Source organism: Myotis brandtii, unplaced genomic scaffold, assembly GCF_000412655.1.
Source record: "Myotis brandtii unplaced genomic scaffold, ASM41265v1 scaffold389, whole genome shotgun sequence".
Taxonomy (NCBI): Eukaryota; Metazoa; Chordata; class Mammalia; order Chiroptera; family Vespertilionidae; genus Myotis; species Myotis brandtii.
Window position 1 is genome coordinate 1,737,841 of NW_005364914.1, and position 11,940 is coordinate 1,749,780.

General features: G+C 38.2%; 1 protein-coding gene across 3 annotated transcripts in view; it reads right to left on the bottom strand.

The window, feature by feature from the left end:
- The window catches only part of HELB (helicase (DNA) B), a 60,422-nt gene that overhangs the window by 23,255 nt on the left and 25,227 nt on the right, over window positions 1-11,940 (bottom strand). For all 3 annotated transcript variants that reach the window (XM_014544927.1, XM_014544926.1, XM_014544928.1), the window contains exons 3-7: window positions 10,944-11,113; window positions 6,971-7,840; window positions 5,493-5,682; window positions 4,172-4,313; window positions 414-568 (exon numbers count right to left, since the gene is read on the bottom strand). In XM_014544927.1, the coding sequence (XP_014400413.1) occupies window positions 414-568; window positions 4,172-4,313; window positions 5,493-5,682; window positions 6,971-7,840; window positions 10,944-11,113 (1,527 nt within the window). The remainder of the gene's footprint in view (window positions 1-413; window positions 569-4,171; window positions 4,314-5,492; window positions 5,683-6,970; window positions 7,841-10,943; window positions 11,114-11,940) is intronic.

The following is an 11,940-nucleotide window of genomic DNA, read 5'->3' on the forward strand; positions in this document are numbered from 1 at the left end:
AGGTGGGATGGAGGGGGGTCAATGGGGCAATACTTTCAATACTAAAGATTTTTTTAAAAAAGACACGCCTTCTCCTGAATAACTTGGATTACTGGAGCTTTGTCTTCTTTTTTTTTAAACTAATCATCTACATCCATTTATCCTCTCATCAAATATTTGTTGAGCTCTTAGTATGTATGTGACAACAGCTAAAAGTCTAAAAATCTAAAATTCTAGGGTAATCTGCCTTTGCAGATTACAAAATTCTAGGGTAATCTGCTTTTGATGATTAATAAATTCCTTCCTTTTCAGTGCCTGATATTTTTTCGCCAGCAATACTTATCTTTACCATCAAATAACATTCTAACTAGTCCTTTAATAACTACATTACAATACTGAAACATGTAACCCTGCATAACCCAGTTTATACTTACAAGAGTGGTGATTACTTTTTGATGACTGAGAACTGGCATCCTCTTCTGGGAGTCTCACAAAAATAAACGTTTTATCTTGTACTGAGACAGGGATTGTTGGATCATCTGAGATACTCAGCTCCGCATCAAATTTTGGAAATTGGCGTTTTGAGATTCTTAAAAACAGGTAAAATGGTACACCAAGAACCTTAATATCCAAAAATGTACCTTTATATATAACCAGAGATAATGTCATTACAATAATTAATATTTGCTCATAGATAAATAGGGCAAACAGACTACTCATATACGCATTATAAATAGTAAATGAATTTTAAAATAGAATTGGCAAGATCATAATGTTACATTGAGCAATCAGACCCCCACCCCTAGCAAATTAAAAGCATTAGAAAAAATTATCAGGGAGTTTACTAAGCGCCATTCTGAGAACTTGATCTACTTTTCTCCAAAAGAACCACTCAAGGTAGGTACAGCCTCATTTCACATGTGAGCAACATGAGACTTAGTCAACTGCAGTGGGTTGCCCAGGCCACAGAGCTAGGAAGCAAGGGAGCTAGTCAGCCTACTTGGGCCTATTTGGCTCCATATCCTTGTCTATTTAAATTAGCTTGGACTCTTATCCTTACATTTACTCTTTCTTTTCCCCTTTCTTCTGTGTATATCATATATGAGTGGCCTCATTTTCCCAGTTGAACCAAGTATCCACATCTTCTCTTTCCTTCTATTCCATCCCCATCCCTCTTTAGTTCTTATATTTCCCAAGACTAGCAAATTCTATCAGAAAACAGAGAAAGGGGAAGGTGCCTTGACATCATAGTCTCCCCTTGGTTATTTGGAAGATGACTGACTCCCTGATGACCGAACACCAGCCTGGCTATCAAAGGCAATGGTACCCAACTGTGTCATCGTCAACCCTGCCCAAGAGAGTTGGGAGGAGGAAAGCAGAGGGAAGGAGGCTGTCCCTGCTGGAAATATCCCAGATTTAATTTCTGGGGGATTGAAAATCACCACGAATTTCCTATTTTGCTTCTGACCCAGGACATGTAATATATTTCTATCTCAATATATTTCTATCTGGTATCACTGGGATTATAGATATTTGATGATGATTACAAAGAAATGATGAAAGGAGCACAGCTCAGCCCAAATGGTATTAAAGGGGTTAATTAAAGGCATTCCTAAATTTCAGATAAAACTGAGTTGAAATCTAATGTGCTTCAAATTCCCCTAAGATTTTTAGACTTTAAAATGACCAATCATCGACCAACATCCCCAAAATGAACAGAAATGTTACAGGAAAAGAATATTACACATCCTCCCTAACTGGTTTGGCTCAGTGGATAGGGCATCGGCCTGCAGACTAAAGGGTCCCAGGTTCAATCTGGTTAACATGTCCAGGTTGAGGGCTCGGTCCCCAGTAGGGGGCGTGTAGGAGATGGCTGGTCAATGATTCTCTCTCATCATTTATGTTTCTATCTCTCTATCCCTCTCCATTCCTCTCTGAAATCAATAAAAATATATTTACAAAAAAGAATATAACACATCCAATTGCATATTTTTCATAATCCTATATAATAAAAGGCTAATATGCAAATTGACCGAATGGCGGAACAACTGGTCGCTATTACGTGCACTGACCACCAGGGGGCAGATGCTCAATGCAGGAGCTGTCCCCTGGTGGTCAGTGTGCTCTTGCGCTCAGCCAGAAGCTGCTACACATGGATGGCAAGTGCAGTGGTGGTGGCGGGAGCCTCTCCCACCTCCACAGCAGCACTAAGGATGTCTGACTGACAGCTTAGGCCCCCCTACCCCCCGAGTGCACAAATTTTGTGCACCGGGCCTCTAGTGTTTTAATATAAACCTACATCATCTACCCTTTTCCTATCAATTCTCCCTCTACTCCCACTATCCAACCCAAGGTAGACAGGGGTATGGAGAAAGTAGGTTTTAATATTCTAGTTTCTGCTCATCTCCAACCAAGGAAATGTTCAAGCAATAAAACGACATCAAATGTTCAAGCAATAAAAGAACATCAAAACAAAGATAAATTTTGGCCCATGAATAAAACCATCTCTTAGCGATCTGAGTTCCCATATCATCTACTACAGAAGATCACTCTAAAGACTTGTGCAAAGACTATGAGAAAATAAGGTTTCTTTTCTACTTTAAGGAGAGGAATATGCCATGGATGCCACCAAGATTCATCAAGGAATAAAATGCCATATTCATTTATTTTGCTTTGAGGTCTCTTGCAAAAATTATGGGAAATCTTTTCCCAAAGTCTCCCTTGTACTCTAATGAACTCGTTTCTAAGTCTCAGTCCCCCTTGGGCTCATTCTAGTCACTAAGACTGATGTAACCTTTTGTTTTTAATCCCCATCCAAGGAATGAAGATATTTCTTTCCATTGATTTTTAGAGAGAGTGGAAAGGACAGGACGGGGGAGAGGGAGAGGAGAGAGAAACATTGACATGCTTGAGACACATTAATTGGTTGCCTCCTGCTTGCACCCCTACTGGGGCTGGGGATTGAACCTGCAACTGAGGTATATGCGCTTAACCAGAATTGAACCCAAGACCCTATAGTCCACAGGCCAACACTCTAACCACTGAGAAAGATTGTCCAGGGCAAGACTGATGTAACTTTAATCCACATACACACTTTGAAATCACATTCACTCTTAAATTTTATTACTGGGCCAGTAATGAAAAATACTACCTTTGTTTTTCTAATTATGGGGGAAAAGGTATCCTATCTAATAAAGAGGGAATAAGCTAATTGAGTGTCACACCCTCACAAGATGGCACGCCCACAGCCAATAAAGAGGGAATATGCTAATTGACTGCCACGCCCTCAAAGATGGCGGCACCACAGCCACAAGATGGTGATGCCCAGTCCCCTCAGCCTTGCTGGGGCAGCAGGTGCTCGGCACGGCTGGGCCCACCCCAAGGCGGGTCTGGCCACTCAGCATGCCTGCCTCCGGAGTCTCCCAATCCTCTCAGCCCCCCAGCCACCAGGGCCGGTCCAAGGTGCAAGTAAGCCTCAGATGTTGGCTGCCCAGCCGACGCCTGAGGCGCAGGCAAGCCTTGGATGGCGGCTTCCCAGCCATCCAGGGCTGGCCCGAGACACAGGCAAGCCTCAGATGGCAGCTGCCCAGCCGCCCAGGGCCACCCGAGGCTCAGGTAACCAGGGCTGGCCAAGGCTTGCACTGCCAGCAGTGGCAGCAGCAGAGGTATGATGGGGTCATCTCCTTCCCCTGATCGCCGGTCACCTCCCGCCCGAGGGCTCCGGACTGTGAGAGGGGGCAGGCTCGGCTGAGGGACGCCCCCTCCAGTGCATGAATTTTCATGCACCGGGCCTCTAGTATGTATATATCTGAAAGATAGGATAGGTTTGCTAAAAGGGCATAATAAATGTACTGTCATTAATTCAAAAGCTAATATGGCCCTAACTGGTTTGGCTCAATGGATAGAGCATGGGCCCACGAACTGAAGGGTCCTGGGTCTGATTCCGGTCAAGGGCAGGTACCTCAGTTGCAGACTTGATCCCTGGGTGGGAGGCAACCACCCAATCAATGTGTCTCTCTCACATTGATGTTTCTCTCTCTCTCTCCCTCCCTTCCACTCTCTCTAAAAATCAATGGGAAAAGTATCCCTGGGTGAGGATTAACAAACCAAAAAATAAAAGCTAATATGTATTTTTTAACCTTTTATTTCTAACACAAGAAAGAGAAAATGGAAAATGTTAGTTATATTATACCTTGTAGCATTGTCCACAATTAGCTCAGATTCTGTTCTATGGTTTGTCTTTAGTTCAATAGCACAATTCCTTGACTTAAGAGTATCAAAAAGATCTTGCAGTAAGTTGCCAGGTTCAATGCTGGGTAACTGTCTAATATCACCTAAAGGGGGGTGGGAATAGATATAGGTTTTAGGTAACTGTGGTTCTGAAATTTAGGAATTATTTTTATTTCGCCCTACTGATATATGCCATAATTATATAGACTTACTCTGAGAGAAAAGAAAAAAAAAGCCCTTCCCCAAAAATCTTTGTTTAAAATGACTTGAGAACAAGTCTTTGAAAATGTTTCACACACAAAAATACCATCCAGATTAAACAATTAAGATAAAAATAGCAATAACTCAACAAGGTAAAATCTGAGTCAAACTTCTTTCCTACCTATAACTACAGGCCAACTGTGTAAAGACATATATTTTGGCCAACATGTGAAGAAAAACACAGGCCTGAGATAGCTGTTACTTATTCAATCTTGCTCAATGTCTTACTAAACATGAAAGAATCTATGGCCTCAAATGAATAAAATAAACAGATAAAATACAAAATAAACAAACCAAATGCATTTGCTAACAAATAAATTCTAGTAATGTAATGATAATATTTTGCTCTATTAAAAATATTTTTACTTTAAACAAACCCAATCAACCATAGAGGTAAGAAAAACTACTTTCTAGGTGAAAGATGGGAGAATGCTTAAGCCTTTAATAGAATCAACTGTTTATAAAATATCCTCAAATATCTAAAAAAATTACTTATACAGAATTTGATTCTCACACTACAATTCTATTTCTTTTTCCATTAAATCATACCGTCTACAGAACAATATACCCAATAGAACCTAACTGAATCTCACCAGAATTGAAAAGGACTTAAGAGGTTGGTGAGGTCTAATTTGCGCTATTAGCTTAAAATCATAAAATTATTTTTAAGAGGTCTATACTTCAGACATTTTATTATTTCCAAATAAATCAATATCCTTATTTACTTTGGATCTGTGACATTTTTACCATTTTTATAGTTATCATTTAGGTGATCAGCAGTGACCCCTCACATCTCTATTTCATTCATATCCTAGCCTGCCAATTCCCTGGCCAAAACGAAGAGCCTCCCAAACTGCTAAAGAGAGTGGTCAAGTTGAACTCAGTGCAGCTTTAGTATGGGCTTTGACGAATGTCTTCCCAACTGTAGGATATGGATATTAAAGCAGTGAATTGTATAAACCACCACTTAACCACAATGCTGTGTACTAAACAATTAGAATTCCAACAATATTTTAACTTACCAAGGATAATAAGCTTAGACAGATTGGAGTGCTCAAGCAATAAATTTAAAACAGATTTGAAGATTACTACAGATACCAAACTCCCTTCATCCACAACCAGAACTCTCACTGAAGAAAATCTCCATGGACTATTATTCTCTCTGTTCTCCTTGTCCATTGTTTTCTTCCAAAAATAGAAGCTGTAACTGACCTACAAGTAAAGTATTGCACTTTTAAGTTCAGGTTATAAAATTTACCCAAAATAATTTTTTTAAAAACATGTTATTTGAAAACAAAACTCTTAAATTGGAGGGGGTGGGTAATGCGTGTAAGTAGAATAACATAGGAAAAAGGCTAAAGAAATAGAGAACACAAAAGTTATAGAGGTGAATAGGTAGATCAAATAAATCTAAAAACAAAAAAAAAGATCTAATAATTTAAAAAAATGCTTCCTAACGACTACTTAGTGTGTTGAACAGGCTTTGTATATGTCACTATCCCGCTGCAAAAATTTCAACTCTCCCCTTATTACTTTTGACCAGGGAGAGCTCTCTATAGCCTTTTCCATTCCCAAATAAGCCTTCTCCCGGCCTCAGCTACCCAATCACTTAGGTCCTCCTCTTCTCCCAACCATAACACTCCATCCGGAAATAAAGTGCTGTCTTCCCAGCCTAATACGTACTTCTTCTTCACATTAAAAACAAACAAACAAACAAACAAAAAAACCAACAACTAAAAATGATTTATTACAGAGGTAATAAGATTCACTATTTTAAAAATATAGATGAGATCATCTTAAATAGGTTGGTCTCTATCATTCCAGAAACATTTCTATATTGTAAGTACACATATATTGTATACACAGGTTTCTTAAATGGTAACAAGTAATTTTTAAAATTTTATTTTCAACTACAGTTTACATTCGATATTATTCTGTATTAGTTTCAGGTGTATAGTTTAGTGCAGTGATGGCAAACCTATGACACATGTCAGAGGTGACACGCGAACTCATTTTTTTGGTTGATTTTTCTTTGTTAAATGGCATTTAAATATATAAAATAAATATCAAAAATATAAATCTGTTTTACTATGGTTGCAAATATCAAAAAATTTCTATATGTGACACGGCACCAGAGTTAAGATAGGGTTTTTCAAAATGCTGACACGCCGAGCTCAAAAGGTTCGCCATCACTGGCCTAGTGGTTAGGCAGTCATGTACTTTACAAAGTGTTGCCCTGATATTTCAAGTACCTGCCTGGCACCATAATATTACAATATTACTGTCTATGTTCCCCAGGCTGTACTTTACATCCTTGTCATTATTTTGTAACTACTAATTTATTTAAGTTTTCTACTGTAGCTAGATTCAAAGTGTATATTCAGCAAAAGCATTCATATTTCCCACACGTCGTCATGAAGAAATGAAAACTAAATTAATTAAATAAGTTCTGTCTTTAAGGCAAATGTTTCCTACTGAGAAGAAATATAAAAGGTTTTACCTGACACAGTGTATAAGCGTGAAAACCAGTCTTTTGTCTCAGTAAGCCAGCAGCTTTCCCTGTAGGTGCCGTAAGTAAAACTTCTATACCCTTGTCTGCCTTTGGCAGACTTTGCTCGGTATAGGTAATCCACTCTTCTGGTACGTCCTGGTCTTGTTCAAAGTCTTCACAAGCTTTCTTTACTTCCCTTTTTTCCAACAGCTCTCTATGCCTAAAAAGATGGCTAACAATTGTGGTCTTCCCACAACCGCCTTTCCCACTGATGACTGTCACAGCATTGGAGCAGACCATCTCCAAGGCAGCCACTTGATCCTGGTCCAGTTGATCATCAGGTATTTCTGCATTACCTTCATCTTCACCATGATCCCAAATATGGTCCCCACTGTCCTGTGTGTTGGCCTCAGAAGTTTCTAATGTTTCATCGGGTTTACTTTCGTTCAATGGATCACCCCTTCCTGAATTCTCAGGTTTTTTGGTACGAATAGACGCAAGCACCTTTTTCACATCGACATGAAAACACCACGGAGGCCTCTTCATCAGGTCACCTATAGAAGAGGCAATGCCTTTCTCAGCCTGGTAAAGGTTATAAAGAAAGACACGGTCCTTCTTATAGGTCACCACATGGATATCCTTCAAAAACTTCAGACACTCCCAAACATCATAAAAAGACATCTGGTTTGACAACTGAGAAGTTAAGTCAGGTTCTTCCACATATGTGTGCCCATGCTCTCTGCACAGCTGCTTCAGCTTAGAATATACTATCAACCCATTCTTCTGCACATCAGTCATCAGGAGGAGGAGAGATGGAAACTGACAAAATGCTGTCCAACTTGCCTCACATTGCAAAAGCTTCAGCTCTCTGTAGGTGATCTTTAAGAAAATAAAGTTCAAGCTGCTTTATAAAAATTGTACATGTTCATGATTATTAAAATTACAGTAAAAACAATGTTATTTGTTAATAATTTTTTAAGTCCCAGAGACATGTATTTCAACTAAATTTGGAGGAAACAACTCTAATACATCACTAATTTTTTATTGACTATCCTGTGATTAGAGCTCTATATAATTTTTAAATTAAAATTACATTTTCTCAAAGTATAGTGTATTAAGGAATATACAATTCCTTAATTTTATTTTAAATTTTAGATATTTTTAAATTAAATTTATTGGGGTAATATTGGTTAATTATATAAGTTTCAGGTCTATAATTCTATAATACATCATCTATATATTATATAGTGTGTCTATCACTTAAAGTCCAATCTTCCATCATCATATATTTGACCCTCTTTATCCTTTCCTACCTCCCTCTCCCTCATATTAACTCCCTATTATGGAAAGTCTTTCTCTACAGAAGATCTCTCTCTTTTATACTATCACCTCCACATATGCTTCTCCCCTTCTCATTTTTGAAAAAAGTTACAGTATACATTTTGTTAATCAATTTGGGTTAAATCAGTGTAAATAGGATTCAGATAAGCAACTTGATGTCCCATGATTACGTTCCTTAGCTTTATAATAAACTCTGTGTGTTCTGTGAAGTTAATGACTATCTCATTTCCTTGTTTTTTTTTTCTTTTTTTTTAAATATATTTTTATTGATTTCAGAGAGGAAGGGAGAGGGAGAGAAAGACAGAAACATCAATGATGAATCACTGATTGACTGCTTCCTGCATGCCCTACACTGGGGATGAGCCCACAACCTGGGCATGTGCCCTGACCGGGAATCAGATTGTGACCTCCTGGATCCTAGGTCGACACTCAACCACTGAGCCATACCAGCCGGGCTACTTGGCTTCTTTAGTTTCCTTTGTGCTTAATAACAATTCTGCCCAAAGGCTACAAAAGAGGTAAGGAACTTCCTTCATCAGGATCCACTTAGCGGTCTTCCACCAGCTCCACCTTTTTTTTTCATGGAGCCTCTATACCAGCCGTGGGCAAACTACGGCCCGCAGGCCTGATCCGGCCCGTTTGAAATGAATAAAACTAAAAAAAAAAAAAGACCGTACCCTTTTATGTAATGATGTTTACTTTGAATTTATATTAGTTCACACAAACACTCCATCCATGCTTTTGTTCCGGCCCTCCGGTCCAGTTTAAGAACCCATTGTGGCCGAGTCAAAAAGTTTGCCCACCCCTGCTCTATACACATATTTATGGGCTGAATTGTACCCCCAATTCATGTGTTGAAATCCTAACGACTAGTACTTCAGAATGTGACCATATTTGGAGAAAGGGTCCTTAAAGAGGTAATTAAGTTAAAATGAGGCCACTGGGGAGGGCTCTATTCCAATGTGATTTATGAAATTAGGACACAGACAACTCTCTATAGAGAGAGAGGACCGTGTAAAAACATAGCAAGAAGACTGTAAGTCAAGGAGAGAGGCCTCTGAAGAAATCAACCTTGATTTTGAACTTGTAGCCTCCAGAACTGTGAGAAAATAAATTTCTGTTGTATAAGCCACTCAGTCTATGGTGTTTGTTAGAGCAGTCCTAGCAAATTAATACAATACCTCAGTACAAGTCTTTATTCTGGATGGTCAACAGTGAAACTTCAAGCCTCCTTTTCCCACTCGAGTCCCAGAATGTTCACTGCTCTGATTGCTTCTCTACTAAATACATATGATAATCTAACATTTCAGGATCTTATTTTTCAAAGCATACAGAAACCAGTCATTTTACGTAGAAAACAAATTCATTATTCTTGTATTTCTCAAACAGGATGGGGAGGGTGTCTGTACACATTCGTGGGGACCCAAAAGTTACATTAGAATTTTTAAATTGTATTTCCATTTGGAAAACCACCTTTAACCAAGTACGGCCAAAATTTCAGTGCCACGTTTGGTTTCCAATGCCACTGGAGCCTCTTGATGTCTAATAATAACAAAAGCGTAGTCGTTCATAAATAATATTGTTGTAATAACTTTAAAAATCTGAATTAATCATGCTATCCGATATGAGCAGTGAAAGTTCTTAAAAGTTCTAATAGGAAAGTACAGGATTGAGTTGCACTGCAGAATGCATTTGCCAAACTCAAAGAACTTGTGTCTTCAATGAAATCTATACTCAAGTTGCAAATGGCAATTAAGTTAGCAAAAAATGTTTTCCATATTAAATTAAATTATATAACTAAATTATTAATAATGTGAATGGCATTTATTTTGTTGTTTTATTTTCCTTTATATATTTATTGCATAAGAGCTAGAATCACAAAAACTTTCTATTTAGTCCCTGGCCATATGGCTCAGATGGTTGGAGCATTGTCCCATACACCAAAGAGTTGTGGATTCAATTCCCAGGCAGGGCACATACCTAGGTTGTGAATTTGATTTCCGGTCATGGAAGGTATGGGACACAACCAATATTTCTCTCTCACATTGATGTCTGTCTGTCTCTCTCTCTCTCTCTCTCTCTCTCATCAAAAAAAAACAAACAACAAAAAAACACACACACATATTCTCAGAAAAAAACACACACACACATATTCTCAGATGAGGATTTTTTTTTAAAAGTTTATATTTAGATCTCCTCCTCCTCTCCTCCCCCTCTCCTCTCAGAAAAAAAAAAAAAGTAAGTTTATATTTAATTTGTAGCAATCAAAGAAACATACATTAGCCTGGCTGGTGTGTCTCAGTGGTTGAGCATCAATCCATGAACCAGGAGGTCACGGTTCGATTCCCTGTCAGGGCACATGCCTGGGTTGCAGGCTTGATCCCCAGCGAGGGGCGGGGAGTGTATGTGCAAGAGGTAGTTGATCAATCTATGATTCTTTCTCATCATTGATGTTTCTATCTCTCCCTCTTTCATCCTCTCTCTGAAATCAATAAAAACATTTTTTTTAAAAAGAGAGAAAAATACATCAACATTGAGATCTATACAATTTTTTTCCTTTGAAAGAGATACAAAAATTGTCACGTTTGAGAAATCTTGCCTTATATAAGATTACTAAATTCTAAGCAAATGTTTTACTTACTTTACTAAATCCAAGCTTCCATGGATGTGTACCTAAAATCTCTTCCATGTTTCCCAACACCTCGTTAGGACACGAGCTTATGAGCTGCTTAAAGTGTCGAGGCAGAAGAACTGGAAGAAATTCCATTATTTTTGGAAACTTCAACGCTGTCATTACACTTCTAAATGGAACTGCAGGACACCAAAAAAGACCAAATCAAAACATACAAATGAGCTCACAGAACAACCAATTTGATGGATTTTCTTATTTAGTACCTCTAGCTCAAGAAATCCAAATCAAAGAGAGATTAATAAATTTACTTTAACCAGCAAGAAATCTCATATTATAACAATTTATTTGTACTGAGATGGTTTTCACTGTATTAAACACCAAAATTTATATCCTTTAAATGCTTAGGTAACTTCCTAGTCTTTTGTTTCATTTTGTTTGCAAATAATTAGAATAAAATTCTTGACTCAATGACATAAAGATAAAATCAAAGCTAAATATAAAAATAATACACATATTAACCTTAATCAATTTCATTGTAACTGTGATCCTTTTGTCATTGAAGTCATATGATGGTGTTCTGCCAAAGATCATCTCACCCAATATCTTCATATAAAAATATATATAACATATATTTTTTATTTTTTTTTCAGAGAGGAAGGGAGAGGGAGAGAGAGAAACATCAATGATAAGAGAGAATCATTGATTGGCTGCCTCCCGCACACCCCCTATAGGGGATCGAGCCCACAACCCAAGTATGTGCCCTTGAACGGAATCAAACCTGGGCCCCTTCGGTCCACAGGCCGACACTCTATCCACTGAGCCAAACCAGCTAGGACTCAGTCTCTTCATATTAAAGATAAGGAACCTGGAATGTCAATGACATACTTTAAAAGCAATATAAACCCATTTTCATCAAACCAATTTTAAAAAGAATACTATGGCCCTGGCTGGGTGGCTTAGTTGGCTGGAGCATCATCTCATAAACCAAAAAGTTTTGGGTTTGAAT